This window comes from Nerophis lumbriciformis, linkage group LG19 (assembly GCF_033978685.3).
Source record: "Nerophis lumbriciformis linkage group LG19, RoL_Nlum_v2.1, whole genome shotgun sequence".
Classification (NCBI taxonomy): Eukaryota; Metazoa; Chordata; class Actinopteri; order Syngnathiformes; family Syngnathidae; genus Nerophis; species Nerophis lumbriciformis.
The window spans coordinates 38,388,311-38,409,124 of record NC_084566.2 but is presented as its reverse complement, the minus strand read 5'-3'; the positions used below and the strand labels follow the sequence as shown (position 1 = coordinate 38,409,124).

Here is a 20,814-nt window from a genome sequence, read left to right as displayed (position 1 = left end):
AAGTGAAATTACACGACGGGCCAAATTTGGCCCGCGGGCCAGAGTTTGACACCTATGACCTAGAGGCAGTCCGCTATGAATACGTCTGTTTTACGCCAAGTGCTTGAGTCAGTACTTGAGCCAGTGCCGAGTTTGCAACTAGACGTGATGTTTAATTGAAATAAATGTGTTTCCTAAAATAGTGGCAATGGTTTTAAGACTGCAAGGGACACAGAGTCCACTGACTTCAATAGGGAGCATAGAGTGGATTGTTCCATTGCAGCCAAACTAGACATCGGATGTTCTGTGTCGCTACAAGTAAATGACAAGTGGGTTAGGCCTAAGCTGGTCTGTACGCCGGGCTTCCGCCTAATAATTGGAAGATCTTTCAGTGTTCTTGAAATATAAACCGCTGTTAGAACATTTTTCAAGTTTCATTCTGTTGTTCCGAGTTGATATGGAGAATTTTACAATTCTCTAGGTCAGTGTTTTTCAACCAGTGTGCCGTGAGATACAGTCTGGTGTGCCATGGGAGATTATCTATTTTCACCTATCTGGGTTAAAAATATTTTTTGCAAAGCAGTAATTATAGTCTGCAAATGATGTGTTGTTGAGTGTCGGTGCTGTCTAGAGCTCGGCAGAGTAACCGTGTCATACTCTTCCATATCAGTAGGTGGCAGCAGGTAGCTAATTTAATTTTATAATTTAATTAAAATGTATTTAATGCTTAAACCAAAAATAAACAAAAGGTAAGTCATACTTGCCAACCCTCCCGGATTTTCCGGGAGACTCCCGAAATTCAGCGCCTCTCCCGAAAACCTCCCGGGACAAATTTTCTCCCGAAAAACTCCCGAAATTCAGGCGGACCTGAGTGACGTGTTGACAACACACAACAACAGTGTCTACCGTAAAGCAGTTCGTCTGCCGTAAACAGCAATGTTGTGACACTTTTAAACAAGACAATACTGCCATCTACTGTACATGCATATGTGACCCACCCATAATGTGTCACGTTTTTGTGTTGATTTATTTATTTTATTTTGTGGTTTGAATTCGTTTTTGGAGCTGTCATTACACATTTATCAGTATTCACATTGGTCAGTAGGGGGCAGAAGAGCGTTTCTTCCTAATTGAATGCTATCGCCTGCAAACCAGAAGTGTCTTGTCATTCTGATGAGCGCGACCAGTCTGTGAACAATTGAAACGTCCTGTGTGCTTTTTCCTCCTGTATAACAGGTTAGTTTTGGTGAATCAACTCACTGAATAATATCCATGTGATCTTTATAAGTTTAAGTTTTAAGTTTATAAGTTTAGGTCTCAGTGGCCTAGTGGTTAGAGTGTCCGTCCTGAGATCGGTAGGTTGTGAGTTCAAACCCCGGCCGAGTCATACCAAAGACTATAAAAATGGGACCCATTACCTCCCTGCTTGGCACTCAGCATCAAGGGTTGGAATTGGGGGTTAAATCACCAAAATGATTCCCGGGCGCGGCCACCGCTGCTGCCCACTGCTCCCAGGGGGTGATCAAGGGTGATGGGTCAAATGCAGATAATAATCTCGCCACACCTAGTGTGTGTGACAATCATTGGTACTTTAACTTTAACTTTAAGTACACATTCTGATGGTGGAGCCTAACTCTAAAGTGTTTGTGAGTTGTAGTTTGTAAATGAACACTGAAATTCAAGTATTTATTTTATATATATATATATATATATATATATATATATATAGCTAGAATTCACTGAAAGTCAAGTATTTCTTATATATATATATATATATATCTTAACCACGCCCCCAATCACCCCCGACTACGCCCCCGCCCCCACCCCCCACCTTCCGAAATCGGAGGTCTCAAGGTTGGCAAGTATGAGGTAAGTGCCCCTAAGAAAAGGCATTGAAGCTTAGGGAAGGCTATACAGAACGAAACTAAAACTGAACTGGCTACAAAGTAAACAAAAACAGAATGCTGGACGACAGCAAAGACTTACTGTGGAGCAAAGATGGCGTCCACAATGTACATTCGAACATGACATGACAATCGACAATGTCCCCAAGAAGGATATAAACAACTGAAATATTCTTGATTGCTAAAACAAAGTAGATGCGGGAAATATCGCTCAAAGGAAAACATGAAACTGCTACAAAAAAATACCAAAAAAAGAGAAAAAGTCACCAAAATAGGAGCGCAAGACAAGAAGTAAAACACTACACACAGGAAAACAGCAATAAAGTCCAAATAAGTCAGGGTGTGATGTGACAGTACGTGACAGTACACCTACTTTGAGACAAGAGCTATATTGATGCATGCTTGGTTATGCTTTAAAGTCATATCCAACCACTTTTTACTGTCAACTGAGTTTCATTTTTTAATGTCTGCTGGTGGTGTGCCTCCGCATTTTATCAATGCAAAAAAATGTGCCTTGGCTCAAAAAAGGTTGAAAAACACTACTCTAGGTGACGCTTTCTTTGTATAATCTAGCATGTTTTTTATCTTTTATCTGTTATTAGAGACTGTACTTGTATTAAGAGAGGAGTTGAAAATGACTTCCCCACTTGGAAAGACCACTGTTATAAAAGCACCGAATTCGGTACCCATCCTGAACCAGATACATGCACATGATATACTGTACGCAAATCGTCACCTTAAAAGTGTATTTGGCAGTGTAACCCGACTTCTGGACCAGAACCATCTGCAGGATGCCAGTGTAGCGGATTTGCCGGCACACAAGCTCATCATCAAAGTGCAACTTTTTCTGTGAAAAACAAAGTGGGGAAAAAAAGACTTGCAGATTCATATACATGCAACATGAAGTTGCAAAAAATGTCCAAAATACCTTCTGAGCATTGGAGCGCACGCAGAAAATAAAGGACGTCTCAGCTTTCGCCAACGTGTCCATCAGCCCTGTGAGTGACACCTGTGGGAAGAAAATATTCCTACTTTCAGTTTTAGTACGCAAAAAAAAACTTGTATAACTTCTGCACACTAATAATCAGAGGTGGGTAGTAACGCGCTACATTTACTCCGTTACATCTACTTGAGTAACTTTTGGGATAAATTGTACTTCTAAGAGTAGTTTTAATGCAACATACTTTTACTTAAGTATATTTATTGAGAAGGAACGCTACTTTTACTCCGCTACTTTTATCTACATTCAGCTCGCTACTCGCTACTAATTTTTATCCATCTGTTAATGCACGCTTTGTTTGTTTTGGTCTGTCAGACAGACCTTCAAAGTGCCTGTCTTATTGGTGACGTTTCACTTCGTTCCACCAATCAGATGTAGTCACTGGTGACGTTGGACCAATCAAACAGAGCCAGGTGGTCACATGACCTGACTTAAACAAGTTCAAAAACTTATTGGGGTGTTACCATTTAGTGGTCAATTGTACGGAATATATACTGTACTGTGCAATCTACTAATAAAAGTTCCAATCAATCAATCAAAAGTGTGAAGGAAAAAAGACACTTTTTTATTTCAACCGTACATCCCGTCAAAAGCCTAAAGACTGACTGCACAGTTCCTGTCTTCACAATAAAGGTGCCGCTCCATCGCGCCTGCGCTTTCAAAACAAGAGTCTCCGAAAGCCAGCGCAAACAAGCTAGCAAGCTAAGGAGTTTGCCGCCAATATATTTCTTGTAAAGTGTATAAAAACGAATATGGAAGCTGGACAAATAAGATGCCAAAAACCCACCACTTTCATGTGGTATTAGACAGAAAGGAGGAACTTTTTTTCTCCTCCATTTGAAAACGTGGACGTTATCATCACTACTGTCTGATTACAATCAATGCAAGTCATCAGAATCAGGTAATACACCAACTTGTATTCTTGTCTTCATGAAAGAAAGGAATCTATATGTTAAACATGCATGTATAATCATTAAAACATCTTTAACATGTAAACAAAAACAGCAAAATAAATACATATAAATTATATACTGTATATATCAATGTATATATATATATATATATGTGTGTGTGTGTGTGTGTATGTTACTCATCAGTTACTCAGTACTTGAGTGGTTTTTTCACAACATACTTTTTACTTTTACTCAAGTAAATATTTGGGTGACTACTCCTTACTTTTACTTGAGTAATAAATCTCTAAAGTAACAGTACTCTTACTTGAGTACAATTTCTGGCTACTCTACCCACCTCTGCTAATAATGATAGCACAAACCTGAAACTGAGCGCAAACTGTGGCAGACGTCACACGTGGGACACAGTGGCTGGCAGATTTGTGGCTTTGATTGTGATCCAGACCCACAACGTGTTGGAGGGAGCGCAAATTCATGAGATTCTGATGGTACAAAGACACACAAGAACATTCTAGTTAATATCTTTATTCAATTGATTGCGGAGTCTACTACCATCACTGGGCGTGTGGTCTACAAACAGTCATGCACAAACACTAAACACGAAAATCGAACTGCAGCCTTGGGTGTCCTGTTGCCAAGTGCACATTTGGACACCTATATGTTTGAACATATGGACAATCTGTGTCGAGCAAATAAGTCCAATAACAAAACACCATTCTGGTTCAGATCCAGGCAGCTGTTCTTCTCAATCATGTCTCTCCAGTTTTCACTGTCGTTGCCAGTGTGAGTGTTGAACTCACCCAGCAGAACAAGGGAATCACCTGAGGAAGCACTCTCCAGGACTGCATCGAGGGGATCCAAAAAGGGCGGGTCCTGACTGTTGTTTGTGCTTACTCAACAAACAGCAGTACCCGCCCTTTTTGTAGGTGGAGGGAAGCTACTAGAGAAGTGCGGTTTGCGGACACAACCGCGGAGTCCGCGGATTATCCGCGGTTCGGGCGGTTGAAATAAAAAAAAATTAGATTTTATCCGCGTGTCGGGTCAGGCGGTTGAAATTAAAAAAAAATTAGATTTTAAATAGATTCAGGCGGGTGGCAGTTAAACCAATTCGGAAATATATATACATAGTTAAATGTTGTTACCCACATACGAAAAAACGAGCAGGCACCTGCTGCATATGCCACAACAGAAGAAAAGAAAAAAAAAAAGAGATGGACACTTTTACGGAGCGGAGAAGGGACGCCTCGCCGGGGTCCGGGACCGAGGCCCCTTCCCCCGAGAGGGCCCCACCGGGAGCCGTAGCTGAGGTGATCCGCGAGAAGGGCCCGACGCACGTCCAGGGCCACCACCGCGCCCACCGCACCGACACCCCGCCGCGGCCGGCGTCACGCGCAGCAGGTAAGCAGCTTACCTGCCCGCCACCCCCGTGGCCGGGGGCTCGTAACAGGGGTCACTCCGCGCGCTCCGCCCGCGCAGCTTACCTGCCCGCCACCCCCAGTTGCCGGGGGCACGTAACAGGGGTCACTCCGCGCGCAGTGCGCTCACGAAAGGGGTGGGGCAAGCAGAACTGGCGCTGCGGGATGAACCGAACGCCGGGTTAAAGCGCCCGATGCCGACGCTCATCAGACCCCAGAAAAGGTGTTGGTTGATATAGACAGCAGGACGGTGGCCATGGAAGTCGGAACCCGCTAAGGAGTGTGTAACAACCCACCTGCCGAATCAACTAGCCCTGAAAATGGATGGCGCTGGAGCGTCGGGCCCATACCCGGCTGTCGCCGGCAGCGAGAGCCACGAGGGCTAGGCCGCGACGAGTAGGATGGCTCCACCCGGGCTCGCGCTCGAGGCTTCAGCGCGCACCGCGGGTGCGAGGGACATCGCACCTCCACGCGCTTGGAGGTGCGCTCAGCAGCAGATGATTGCTGCATTGGATCAGTCTCCTTTCTTTAACAGGCAAAAGCTTTATAACCTCACTAATGCCTTGCATCGTCCATATTAGATATATAACAACTGGCGGGTGCGGTGTTGATTAAATGTTAATTCGGGTGGATGCGGATGGTTGACGACTTTTGTGATGCGGTTGCGGATGAAATAATTGCCTATCCGCGCATCTCTAGAAGCTACCCTCTCGTCTACTGGGTTTAACTCCAATGACAGGCTCTGAGCCGAAGGACAACAATTGAATTGTCACACCCGCCTGTTGCCTCTTACTACTTGCAACGTTAGAGTGGAGAGTCCAGCCCCTCTCGAGAGGACCAGTTCCAGGGCCATTGCTCGTCAAAGTGAGTCAGACTAAATCTAGCCGGAGCTTCTTTTATTTGTAAAAAACACTTTACATTGAGCAAACAACCTCAAAGTGCTACAGTGTATTAAAGGGGCACATTATCCCAATTTCAGAAGGGTTAAAACCATTAAAAATCAGTTCCCAGTGGCTTATTTTATTTTTCGAAGTTTTTTTCAAAATTTTACCCATCACGCAATATCCCTAAAAAAAGCTTCAAAGTGCCTGATTTTAACCATCGTTATAAACACCCGTCCATTTTCCTGTGACGTCACATAGTGAAGCCAACACAAACAAACATGGCGGATAGAACAGCAAATTATAGCGACATTAGCTCGGATTCAGACTCGGATTTCAGCGGCTTAAGCGATTCAACAGATTACGCATGTATTGAAACGGATGGTTGTAGTGTGGAGGCAGGTAGCCAAAACGAAATTGAAGAAGAAACTGAAGCTATTGAGCCATATCGGTTTGAACCGTATGCAAGCGAAACCGACGAAAACGACACGACAGCCAGCGACACGGGAGAAAGCGAGGACGAATTCGGCGATCGCCTTCTAACCAATGATTGGTATGTGTTTGTTTGGCATTAAAGGAAACTAACAACTATGAACTAGGTTTACAGCATATGAAATACATTTGGCAACAACATGCACTTTGAGAGTGCAGACAGCCCATTTCAGGCGCGCTAAGAACATATATTTTTCCACGATTTCAGCACTCAGGTTAACCATACCTAAATAGTCACAAAATGCATTACACAAGACTACCCGAATGTACTCGAATGATTGAAAAACAAATGTTTTTAAGCTAAATTATTGGTAAACAGTTTATGTATAATAATTTATGTAAAACCGCGAGTGATGAATAAAGTTTTCATCAATTAATATATTCTGTAGACATACCCTCATCCGCTCTCTTTTCCTGAAAGCTGATCTGTCCAGTTTTGGAGTTGATGTCAGCAGGCCAGGGAAGCTAGGGTCGATATTCTTCTCTTGATCATCTTCGGTGGCATAAGGGACGGTGTGAGCCAAGACATCCAGGGGGTTTAGCTCGCTCGTCTGCGGGAACAAACTGCCGCCATTGCTTGCCGTGCTACCGAGGTCCTTTGTCCCTGAATTGCTCACACACTCCGGCAGATTCAAAGGGGGTCTGGCGGCAGATTTCTTTTTGACTTTATCGTTGGAAATGCATCTGCTTTGAGTGTCGCAGGATATCCACACATTCTTGCCATCTCTGTCGTAGCATAGCTTTCGTCGGTAAAGTGTGCGGAACAAACGACTGACCATTTCGTCGGCTTTCCCCACACCCTTGTATTTTGAACAAATTTCGTCCAATTTCTTGCCACTTTCGCATCTTTGAACCACTGGTGCAACTTGAATCCGTCCCTGTTCGTGTTGTTACACCCTCCGACCAGGGCCGGCCCGTGGCATAGGCCGTATAGGCAAATGCTAAGGGCGCCGTCCATCAGGGGGCGCCACGCCAGTTCCACAAATGTTAGAGAAAAAAAAAAAAAAAGTTGGTACTATTATTTCTAAATACAAAAAATAATCCCACGTTAATTAAAATGCAAAGTAAAGCCTATATAATAGAAATATTATTTGTTACAACATTAAACCGCCCCCCCCCCGCACGGTGCGCCCCCTCCCTTCCCGTATCATGACTCTTTTTGGACGTCACCACATCAAAAAATCAACACAAGATGTCAAAACGGCCAAAACTGTCAGGTGCCCAGGGAAGAAAAAAGAGAAAAGAAGAGGAGGAGAAACGAGAAAAGACAGAGGTAGCAGGTAGGTAACGTTAGCCTACATGAAATTATTTGTCTGTTACAGAATGTGATAGTTACCTGGCTTTTTAGCATTAAGCTAATGTTACATGATTCGGCAATTGCTAATCAATAAATAGCTAGTTCTGTTTTAACGTCGGGTTAATATTGTGGAGGGGGCTAAATTGTTATGGAAAATAATAATGTAACGTTAGGTAATTACAGTACTCCCACCTTACATTCCTCAGGGACATTTGTATTAGATCTTTTAAGCAGGTGTTTTTTGTTTACATTATTGCCTTCTGGTTAGCTAATGTTTGCCCTGCAGGTAATAGTCACTTTTCCACCCCTTTATATATTAGGTATAGGGACGGCGTGGCGCAGTGGGAAAATGGCCGTGCGCGACCCGAGGGTCCCTGGTTCAATCCCCACCTAGTACCAACCTCGTCATGTCCGTTGTGTCCAGAGCAAGACACTTCACCCTTGCTCCTGATGGGTGCTGGTTAGCGCCTTGCATGGCAGCTCCCTCCATCAGTGTGTGAATGTGTGTGTGAATGGATAAATGTGGAAGTAGTGTCAAAGCGCTTTGAGTACCTTGAAGGTAGAAAAGCGCTATACAAGTACAACCCATTTATCATTTATTTATAGTTGTAAGTAAAAAAAAAAGGTCAAAGACAAAGCTATTCGGTTTCTTGTGAGTATATACACTTCACTGCCGATGTGGGGGGGCGCCACCTAAAATCTTGCCTAGGGCGCCAGATTGGTTAGGGCCTGCCTCCGACAACACACCGACGAAAGTGAGAAAATGGGGGATTGCTTCCCGATGTGACGTCACAATAATAGAAATGCGTTTAATTCGCCAAAATTCACCCATTTAGAGTTCGGAAATCGGTTAAAAAAATATATGGTCTTTTTTCTGCAACATCAAGGTATATATTGACGCTTACATAGGTCTGATGATAATGTTCCCCTTTAAAAAAAATAAAATAAAAAGATAATAAAAATAAAAACTACAACTAGTATGCATATATCTAAAAAAGGTCTTTTTAAAAAGGGTTTTTAAGCCTTTTTTAAAAGCACCCACAGTCTGTGGTGCCCTCAGGTGGTAAGGGAGAGCATTCCACAGACTGGGAGCGGCGGAGCAGAAAGCCCGGTCTCCCATTGTTCGTAGCTTTGTCCTCGGAGGTTGGAGGAGGTTAGCCTGTCGTGTCGTGTGGAGGATTTGGGGGGGGAGTAGTTCTTTGAGGTAGAGTGGGGCATTTCCATGGAGGCACTGGTGGGTTTATAGGGAGACTTTGTATTCAATCCTGAGTGGAACAGGAAGCCATTGAAGGGATTTGAGAACTGGTGTGATATGGTCATATTTCCACACTCTCATCAGGATCCTAGCAGCACTATTCTGTATGTACTGCAGCTTCTGGATGTTCTTGCTGGGGATCCCGACAAGAAGTGTGTTGCAGTAGTCCAGCCTGGAGGAGACAAAGGTGTGGACGAGCCTCTCAGCATCAGAGAGAATGAGTGAGGGGCGGAGTATAGCAACGTTCCTGAGGTGGTAGAAGGAGGTCTTGCACAGTTGTTTTATTTGAGCCTCAAAGGTCAGGTGAGGGTCCATTCTAACAGCCAGATTAGTGACTGAGGATGAGAGATGAATGTAGAGGCCGGAGAAGGTTCTCCACCTCGCGCGCCAGCTTAGGCTCCTTCCCCCACAAAGAGGTGACGTTCCAAGTCCCAAGAGGTAGCTTCTATGGACGAAAATTGGACCGCACAAGGGCCCTGCCTTCGACCGCCGCCCAGCTCACACTGCACCCGACTTCTATGCCCCCTCCTATGAGTGGTGAGCCCATTGGAGTGGGGACCCACGTAACTTTTTCAAGCTGTGCCTGGCCTGGGCCCATGCGGATTCTGGAGGTCTAAATTAAAGAATAATATACAGGCATATCCCGGGCAGCTGTATGGGGATATGGGGGCCTGTGTCAAATACCAGCTGATATGGGAAAGCAGGGGAGTGCCCAGACAGAGCAGCATGAACCCAGCTGGAGAGGTTGTTGTGACACGCTCGGCACACTGCAAAAACTGAAATCTAAGTAAGATGAAATATCTCAAATAAGGGTGATATTTGATTATTTTCTGTCTGATAAGATAATTCTTCTCACTAAGCAGATTTTATGTTAGAGTGTTTTACTTTTGGTCCTAAATGATCTCAGTTTGCTGAGATTTGATGACCTATATTGAGTAAAACATGCTTGAAACTAGAATATCAAGTGTTGCAAAGCTGTGTCATCAACACTCACAAGTACAAAATACTACTTTTTTAAAGTAATAATTTCTTACTTCAAGCATGAAATAAAAAATCATGATGTATGCATATCATTATGTCAAGATAATGGCACTAGCATTTACTTCATTTAAGAATATTTTTTAACATATTGAGCAAAAAGGTCTTTTTCCTACCAAGAAAAGTGCACTTATTATTAGTGAGAATATACTTATTTTAAGGTATTTTTGTTCATTGAAGTTAGCTAATTTTACTTGTTTTGGAAAGTCTTGACAAGCCAAATTTTCTTGTTCTGTTAGCAGATAAAAATACCCCTAATTTTTATTTTATTTTTTTCTTGTTTTTGAACACTGACTTTTTGCAGTGCAGGGATGACGTTGCTATTGTATTGTTGTTTGCTACAAAAAATAGTTGTTTATCAAGGCAAAACTGTCACCGGTGTTGCCGTTCGGCACCTATAATTAACGGCAGGGCCGAGTTTAGTTGCTTTTGCTCCTCTGGAAGGACAGAATAAACCGTTTGTGGTTTGCTTTATTGCAACTTCCCTCATCACGTGGTTACGCGCGGAATCGCGAGATCTCGTACGCCGGTGGGGATTAACCGGACTGTGGATGGCGGGGCTGTTCCGTGGCGATTTTGTTTAGCAGCGTGTATTTGAAACGTTAAAATGTTGACCGAGGTGTTTGGATATTTTTTTTAGAGAGCTGTAAAGGTGGAACAGAGTGACTTATTGACTTTATTGTTAGCTGACTTTTTAACATTTATTTACAATTTAAAATGCATTAAAAAAAGAAAAACATGCACTGCAAAAAGTCAGTGTTCAAAAACAAGAAAAAAAAAAAAATACAAAAATGAGGGGTATTTTATTTGAACTAAGCAAAATTATCTGCCAATAGAACAAGAACATTTGGCTTGTCAAGACTTTCCAAAACATGTCAAATTAGCTAACCTCAGTGAACCCAAAAATACCTTAAAATAAGTATATTCTCACTAATAACAAGTGCACTTTTCTTGGTAGAAAAAAAAGAGACCTTTTTGCTCAATATGTTGAAAAATATTCTTCAATGAAGTAAATGCTAGTGCCATTATCTTGACATACATTACATTTCTTGAAACCAGCAAACTTATACTAAAAACTAATTTATTGTTCTTAATGGAAAGACAACAAGGCAAGCGCTTGTTACTCTCGGGGTCCCCTAGCCGCTCAGGCAAATCATATTGCCTAAAAATGCATTTTTCCATGGATAACATGACATCATCGCACCAAGTGCGTGCTCTTTCAGTCAATTAGTGCGCATATATACAGCCTGGCCCCCGGCCAAAATGTTTTTAATTGTCATTTTGAAGAATTTATCTGAATGTGCATGAACTATTTCTGTTCAAAATTGTTAGAAATGTTAAATGTTTAAATATTAACTGTCAGTTTACTGTACTGTGCCAACTGTATTACTATATGAGTACCTATTTTCTATTGTTTCATTGAAAATAAAACAGCAAAGTCCATTTGGCTGTCATCTGTTTTAATTATGAGACACAATTGTGTCAAAGTCATGATTTTTTTTTTCATGCTTGAAATAAGAAATGATTACTTTAAAAAAGTAGTTTTATACTTGTGAGTGTTGATGACACAGCTTTGCAACAGTTGATATTCTAGTTTCAAGCATGTTTTACTCAATATAGGTCATCAAATCTCAGCAACAAGCTGTAATATCTTACTGAGATCATTTAGGACCAAAACACTTAAAACAAGTAAAACACTCTAACATAAAATCTGCTTAGTGAGAAGAATTATCTTATCAGACAGAAAATAAGCAAATATCACCTATTTGACATATTTCATCTTACTTGGATTTCAGTTTTTGCAGTGTGTTTGTGTTCCTGTCTTACATAGGGATTGTAAATGATAGGCAAAATTCCCAAAAATGTGCAGTTCCCCTTCAAGGACAACTTCTGTTTTCATAGCAATGGAGTCATTTTTTTAATATATTTTTTTTTACATGTTTCACCTGTTAAGTGGAGAGAAAAACTGTTCATCTTGGACTCCTGCCTCATCGATAACATCTCCACACTGGTGACCCTTCGACATGAGCGATATCCAACGACAACCGCGGCAACAACTTGCTTAGCTTAATGCTAACGTGCTTGCATTGATAGTAATTACGATACAAAATGAAAAACATTACGCAACACTTCACCTTTGGAATAAGTTGCTTCCGTCGACCAGCTCTTGTTTTCCTGCAAAAAAAAATTAATGAAATGATGAGGCTCCATAACAGGTACTGTACACACAGCTATGCAGAGGAAGAACATTGTTATCGCTCCCACTCACTTCCTCTTTTCGAAATTGGCAAAGATGTCCTCGAATACGTCAAGGGGCTGCTCGTCAGAGCGATCGAAGGAGAAGTCCAGCGTGCAGCTATTGCTGTGGAGGTCAACAAACAATACATTTACTGGACCACTTCATTAGGCACACCTACATCATCTCCGCAGGGTGTTGCATTTAGAGATGTCCGATAATATCGGACTGCCGATATTATCGGCCGATAAATGCTTTAAAATGTAATATCGGAAATTATCGGTATCGGTTTCAAAAAGTAAAATGTATGACTTTTGAAAAGGCCGCTGTGTACACGGACGTAGGGAGAAGTACAGAGCGCCAATAAACCTTAAAGGCACTGCCTTTGCGTGATGTCACGTTCAAACACTGAGGACATCTATTAAACAAGACAAAAGGCAAGGAATCAAACCGAGACAGAATTCAATTTGGACTCAATATTGAGGAGAGACATGGCCACTGCACTCTCTGTACAGTCCTGCACCACGCTCTGACGAAGAAGGTTTTCGTCTCCTCTTTTAATTCAGATGTTAAATAAATGATAAATGGGTTGTACTTGTATAGCGCTTTTCTACCTTCAAGGTACTCAAAGCGCTTTGACACTACTTCCACATTTACCCATTCACACACACACATTCACACACTGATGGAGGGAGCTGCCATGCAAGGCGCTAACCAGCACCCATCAGGAGCAAGGGTGAAGTGTCTCGCTCAGGACACAACGGACATGACGAGTTTGGTACTAGGTGGGGATTGAACCAGGGACCCTCGGGTTGCGCACGGCCACTCTCCCACTGCGCCACGCCGTCCCTGCACCAACACATGTCACAGCAGGAATGGGAAGTATGTAAAACAGTCATTGTTTTCGGTCGCTTTGAAGACCAAGAAGTGGGATTTCTCGGGCTTGGGCTCTTCCTGGATCCAGCTGGGGCAGGTGTTGGAGGACAATGGATAACCCCTCCCGTCTCCTGACCACAGTTGCTTCAAAAGGGCAGCGGGTCGTAAATAGCGTTGACTTCAAAGAGAGTTCGTTTAACACTTCAAAGAGAGTTCCACTGGAAGTTGAGCAGATCCTGCCATCTGTCCGTGTTGAAATCACAGTGGAGTTTTACGAGCCTTCTTCCTCTTGTTAGGCCTCGAAAGACAGCATTCATAATACAACGTTTCTTTTGTGATAACTTACAAACAATTATTCCAACAGCGTGCCGGCCCAATCACATAATATCTACGGCTTTTCACACACACGAGTGAATGCAATCCATACTTGGTCAACAGCCATACAGGTCACACTGAGGGTGGCCGTATAAACAACTTTAACACTGTTACAAATATGCGCCACACTGTGAACCCACACCAAACAAGAATGACAAACACATTTCGGGAGAACATCCGCACCGTAACACAACAGAACAAATACCCAGAAGCCCTTGCAGCACTAACTCTTCCGGGACACTACAATATACACCCCCCGCTACCCCCTACCCCACCCACCTCAAGCTCTCTCAGGGAGAGCATGTCCCAAATTCCAAGCTGCTGTTTTGAGGCATGTTAAAAAAAATAATGCACTTTGTGACTTCAATAATAAATATGACAGTGCCATGTTGGCATTTTTTTCCATAACTTGAGTTGATTTATTTTGGAAAACCTTGTTACATTGTTTAATGCATCCAGTGGGGCATCACAACAAAATTAGGCATATTAATGTGTTAATTCCACGACTGTATATAACGGTATCGGTTGATATCGGAATCGGTAATTAAGAGTTGGACAATATCGGAAATCGGCAAAAAAGCCATTATCGGACATCTCTAGTTGCATTAGAAACTCTACTTTCCACAGTATGTTTACTATTTTAGTTGTACTGTACAACTGCACTGCATCATACTGAGAAGTGTATAATATTTTGGTTACCTTACTTTTTTTAGTAACACATGTAGTGCAGTTTAACACCATAAAAAAATACAAATATTTTTACATATAGCTCTATCTTTTTCAAAACATACTCAACACTGTCACAAATGACAGGAGCGGAGGACTTGGACAATAACTATAAATTAAAGGGGAACATTATCACCAGACCTATGTAAGCGTCAATATATACCTTGATGTTGCAGAAAAAAGACCATATATTTTTTTTAACCGATTTCCGAACTCTAAATGGGTGAATTTTGGCGAATTAAACGCCTTTCTAATATTCGCTCTCGTTGTGACGTCACATCGGGAAGCAATCCGCCATTTTCTCAAACACCGAGTCAAATCGGCTCTGTTATTTTCCGTTTTTTCGACTGTTTTCCGTACCTTGGAGACATCATGCCTCGTCGGTGTGTTGTCGGAGGGTGTAACAACACGAACAGGGACGGATTCAAGTTGCACCAGTGGCCCAAAGATGCCAAAGTGGCAAGAAATTGGACGTTTGTTCCGCACACTTTACCGACGAAAGCTATGCTACGACAGAGATGGCAAGAATGTGTGGATATCCTGCGACACTCAAAGCAGATGCATTTCCAACGATAAAGTCAAAGAAATCTGCCGCCAGACCCCCATTGAATCTGCCGGAGTGTGTGAGCAATTCAGGGACAAAGGACCTCGGTAGCACGGCAAGCAATGGCGGCAGTTTGTTCCCGCAGACGAGCGAGCTAAACCCCCTGGATGCCTTGGCTCACACCGTCCCTTACGCCACCGAAGATGATCAAGAGAAGAATATCAACCCTAGCTTCCCTGGCCTGCTGACATGAGGGTATGTCTACAGAATATATTAATTGATGAAAATTGGGCTGTCTGCACTCTCAAAGTGCATGTTGTTGCCAAATGTATTTCATATGCTGTAAACCTAGTTCATAGTTGTTAGTTTCCTTTAATGCCAAACAAACACATACCAATCGTTGGTTAGAAGGCGATCGCCGAATTCGTCCTCGCTTTCTCCCGTGTTGCTGGCTGTCGTGTCGTTTTCGTCGGTTTCGCTTGCATACGGTTCAAACCGATATGGCTCAATAGCTTCAGTTTCTTCTTCAATTTCGTTTTCGCTACCTGCCTCCACACTACAACCATCCGTTTCAATACATGCGTAATCTGTTGAATCGCTTAAGCCGCTGAAATCCGAGTCTGAATCCGAGCTAATGTCGCTATAGCTTGCTGTTCTTTCCGCCATGTTTGTTTGTGTTGGCTTCACTATGTGACGTCACAGGAAAATGGACGGGTGTATATAACGATGGTTAAAATCAGGCACTTTGAAGCTTTTTTTAGGGATATTGCGTGATGGGTAAAATTTTGAAAAAAACTTAGAAAAATAAAATAAGCCACTGGGAACTGATTTTTAATGGTTTCATCCATTCTGAAATTGTGATAATGTTCCCCTTTAACGATTGTAGACTTCCACAGTGTATTCCACTGGTACACACAACTAAAAGGTAAGGTTCTAATAATAACGTTCGCTCAAATGTACAATATAAAACAAAAATTCTATAATTCTAAATAAAGGTTTAAGTACTGTTACCAATGCACAGAATTGTCAGCTGCTCTGCAATCCCCCAAAAAATTTATAAAAACAATCAAATCATCAAAGTTGTACCTGGAAAGTCTCGATTTCATTTCTTTGAGGGATTTGCGGGACGAGCGTTGAGAGGCCACTGAAGTGAGACAAGACATATTTCACCACTCCTTCTCTCCCACTTGTAGGTGCACTTAGCGGCTAAAGCTATACACTTACTCTTCTCTGCGTATTTGCTTCCCAAGCTTTTGAACACTGCCAGGATGCGGAAGGTGGCTCGAAGGACACCCCACCGAAACAAAGCCTCCGGACTGGACGTGACCAGGTGATGCAGAAATGACCGCTCACTGCTGCGTAGAAGGCATGCGACTTCGGGCTGCATGTGATCAGTATTTTTCTGTCGGAAACCCTACAGAACATAACAAATGATCATTTTTGTACTCATTTTTATAAACCTTTATTGGGAAGTTGCTACACTGAAAACACTGACAAATTTCTTTACTTCCAACTAGGGCTGCAACAACTATTCGATTATAAAAATAGTTGCTGATTAATTTAGTCATCGATTCGTTGGATCTATGCTATGCGCATGCGAAGAGTTTTTTTTTTTTTTTTTTTTAAATAAACCTTTATTTATAAACTGCAACATGTACAAACAGCTGAGAAACAGCAATCAAAATAAGTATGGTGCCAGTATGCTGTTTTCCCCCCCCCCAAAATACTGGAAAAGATAGAAATGTAGTTTGTCTCTTTTATCCGATTATGAATCGATTAATCGAAGTAATAATCGACAGATTAATCGATTATCAAATTAATCGTTAGTTGCAGCCCTACTTCCAGCATATTTAGTTTGCTTCCTAAACAGGCACACTGCAAAAAGTCAGTGTTCAAAAACAAGATTTTTTTTTTTACAAAAATTAGGGGCATTTTATTTGAACTAAAGAAAATTATCTGCCATTAGAACAAGAAAATTCGGCTTGTCAAGACTTTCCAAAACAAGTCAAAGTAGCTAACCTCAATGAACCCAAAAATAGCTTAAAATAAGTATATTCTCACTAATAACAAGTGCACTTTTCTTGGTAGAAAAAAAAGAGACCTTTTTGCTCAATATGCTGAAAAATATTCCTAAATGAAGTAAATGCTAGTGCCATTATCTTGACACAATGATATGCGCTCGGCATTACATTTCATAAAACCAGCAAACTTATACTAAAAACTAATTTATTGTTCTTAATGGAAAGGCAACAAGGCAACCGCTTGTTACTCTCGGGGTCTCCTAGCCGCTCAGGCAAATCATATTGTCTAAAAATGCATTTTTCCATGGATAACATGACATCATCGTGCCAAGTGCGTGCTCTTCCAGGCAATTAGAGTGTGGCCAAAAAAAATTTAATTGTAATTTTGAGGAATTTATCTGAATGTGCATGAACTATTTCTGTTCAAAATTGTTTGAAATGTCAAATGTTAAATGTTTAAATATTAACTGTCTGTTTACTGTACTACTATATGAGTACGTGTTTTCTATTGTTTCATTGAAAATAAAACAGCAAAGTCCATTTGGCTGTCATCTGTTTTAATTATGAGACAATTGTGTCAAAGTCATGATTTTTTTTTCATGCTTGAAATAAAAAATTACTTTAAAAAAGTAGTTTTATACTTGTGAGTGTTGATGACACAGCTTTGCAACACTTGATATTCTAGTTTCAAGCATGTTTTACTCAATATAGGTCATCAAATCTCAGCAACAAGCTGTAATATCTTACTGAGATCATTTAGGACCAAAACACTTAAAACAAGTAAAAGACTCTAACATAAAATCTGCTTAGCGAGAATAATTTTTTTATTAGACAGAAAATAAGCAAATATCACCCTTATTAGAGATATTTCATCTTACTTAGATTTCAGTTTTTGCAGTGCAGTGGTTACATTTTGAAAAAACTAAATTAAGTTTGTTTTAATATTGCTGTATACAGTAATATACTGTATAGTAAAAAAGCGAATTGAGTAAGGTTTCCCCGAGTAGACAACGTTAGCAAGTTAATGTCAACAGTCATTTGGGAGAAGCTGCTGTCATCGGCATTACAGTATAGCTTTTAGCCTCTGATAGTACTCATGCTTCTTTTGAAATCGAAAACTTTATAGGAAACATCATACTTGCCAACCTTGAGACCTCCGATTTCGGGAGGTGGGGGCATGGTCAGGGGGGGGCGTGGTTGGGGGCGTAGTTAAGAGGGGAGGAGTATATTTACAGCTAGAATTCACCAAGTCAAGTATTTCATATATATATATATATATATATATATATATATATATATATATATATATATATATACATATATATATACATATATAAGAAATACTTGACTTTCAGTGAATTCTAGCTATATATATATATATATATATATATATATGTCTTAATAAGGTTATCCAAAAAATAGTGCTCGATACCGAAGTAGAGCGCAATATATGTATGTGTGGGAAAAAAATCACAAGACTATTTCATCTCTACAGGCCTGTTTCATGAGGGGGGTACCCTCAATCATCAGGAGATGAAAATCTCCTGATGATTGAGGGTACCCCCCCTCATGAAACAGGCCTGTAGAGATGAAATAGTCTTGTGATTTTTTTTTTTCCCACACATACATACATACATACATACATACATACATACATACATACATATATATATATATATATATATATATATATATATATATATATATATATATATATATGTCTTAATAAGATTATCCAAAAAATAGTGCTCGATACCGTGGTAGAGCGCAATATATGTATGTGTGGGAAAAAATCACAAGACTACTTCATCTCTACAGGCCTGTTTCATGAGGGGTTCCTCATCTCCTGATGATTGAGGGGAACCCCTCATGAAACAGGCCTGTAGAGATGAAGTAGTCTTGTGATTTTTTCCCACACATACATATATATATATACATATATATATATATATACATATATATGTATGTGTGCGGAAAAAAAATCACAAGACTATTTTTTTTTTCCCCCACACATACATATATTGCGCTCTACTACGGTATCGAGCACTATTTTTTGGATAACCTTATTAAGACATATATATACATATATATATATATATATATATATACACACACATATACATATACATATACATATATATATATAAGAAATACTTGAATTTCAGTGTTCATTTATTTACACATATACACACACATAACACTTATCTACTCATTGTTGAGTTAAGGGTGGAATTGTCCATCCTTGTTCTATTCTCTGTCACTATTTTTCTAACCATGCTGAACACCCTCTCTGATGATGCATTCTGCTTCGTCTCCTTGTGTGCGCATATGCATGTACAGTAGATGGCAGTATTGTCCTGTTTAAGAGTGTCACAACATTGCTGTTTACGGCAGACAAAAACGTGACTGCTGCTGTTGTGTGTTGTTGCCGCGCTGGGGAGGACGTTAATGAAACTGCCTAACAATAAACCCACATAAGAAACCAAGAACTCGTCCTCGATCATTCTACAGTTATAACGTGATTGGGCAGGCACGCTGTTTATATTGTGGGAAAGTGGACGTGAAAACAGGCTGTCGACACGTCGCTCAGGTCCGCATGGAGCAGGAGGGGGCGTGGCCTCCAGCTTCGCCTGAATTTCGGGAGAAAATTTGTCCCGGGAGGTTTTCGGGAGAGGCGCTGAATTTCGGGAGTCTCCCGGAAAATCCGGGAGGGTTGGCAAGTATGGGAAACATGGTCGTTATTTTCCTAGTTATTTATAAAAGCATGGTACAGTATTAAATAGTGCTGTGTTAAACGATACTGAAACATGGATACCTTATAAAACACAAGGTGTGATACTATGTGTGCCACTTTAAGAAAAAAACAAACATGTGACTGATAAAGCCGCTGTGTCGTTTGACTGTGAAGTGCCAAACCTTTCGGTTCACAGGCAGCAGCTTGTACTAAATGAAGTCAGAAGTGTGACATTTGACATTGATTTTCATCTTCTTCTATCTAATTGGAACTAAGAAAAAGGACACGTTTTGAAAAGTGTGATCATTTTTGATCTTATACCGTCAAATAAAGTAAATGCTTTGTACTGTTTGGCTTAGTGGTGCGTTTCATATTACTTTCTACACAGCTATTCATTTCAATATACAGAAAACAATTAGATGTGCTTAATTTTGCAAGTTTGAGTTTGAGTTTATTTGGAACATGCAAGTATACAACATGATACATCACAATCTCCAGTTTCTCTTTTCAACATGTTCGAAAAGGAGTAGGAAGAAGCAGAGCTTATTTAATCCTACCCCTTTTCTTTTACATAACAGTTGCTAAAACTTTTGTTCACTTCCTGTTCTCAATTTATTCACAATATACTCCATAAGTAATCACAATAAAATAAGTAAATAAATAATAATTGGTGAAGTAAGTTACATTTCATATGTTGAGATAAGTAAGATTATTTTGTGAGTGAAAGAATGAAAGAATGGATGAGTTAAATAAATTCAGAATGTTTATCATGGTTCTTCTTCTTTGTACTTTGTAAACACTTTAAGTTTGAAGAGTTTCTTGAAGTGGATCATATTAGTACATTGTTTGATTGCTTTGCTTAATCCATTCCATAATTGAATTCCACATACTGATATACTGAAGGTCTTAAGTGTTGTACGTGCATACAAATGTTTTAAATTACATTTCTCCCTAAGATTATATTTCTCCTCTTTTGTTGAGAATAATTGCTGTACATTCTTGGGTAGCAGGTTATAGTTTGCTTTGTGTATAATTTTAGCTTTTGCAAATTCACTATGTCGTAGAATTTCAGAATCTTTGATTCAATAAATAAAGGATTTGTGTGTTCTCTATATCCAACATTATGTATT

The 20,814-nt window shown here is 40.6% G+C and overlaps 1 protein-coding gene across 4 annotated transcripts in view; it reads right to left on the bottom strand.

Moving 5' to 3' along the window:
* Positions 1-20,814, bottom strand: part of LOC133618439 (myosin IXb) — a 158,785-nt gene that overhangs the window by 65,800 nt on the left and 72,171 nt on the right. For all 4 annotated transcript variants that reach the window (XR_009817306.1, XM_061978788.1, XM_061978790.1 and 1 more), the window contains exons 14-20: positions 16,154-16,343; positions 16,016-16,073; positions 12,442-12,534; positions 12,308-12,347; positions 4,157-4,276; positions 2,812-2,892; positions 2,620-2,730 (exon numbers count right to left, since the gene is read on the bottom strand). Coding sequence is in view for 3 of the 4 variants with exons in the window: in XM_061978788.1 (XP_061834772.1) it covers positions 2,620-2,730; positions 2,812-2,892; positions 4,157-4,276; positions 12,308-12,347; positions 12,442-12,534; positions 16,016-16,073; positions 16,154-16,343 (693 nt within the window). In the remaining variant the exon portion in view is untranslated. The remainder of the gene's footprint in view (positions 1-2,619; positions 2,731-2,811; positions 2,893-4,156; positions 4,277-12,307; positions 12,348-12,441; positions 12,535-16,015; positions 16,074-16,153; positions 16,344-20,814) is intronic.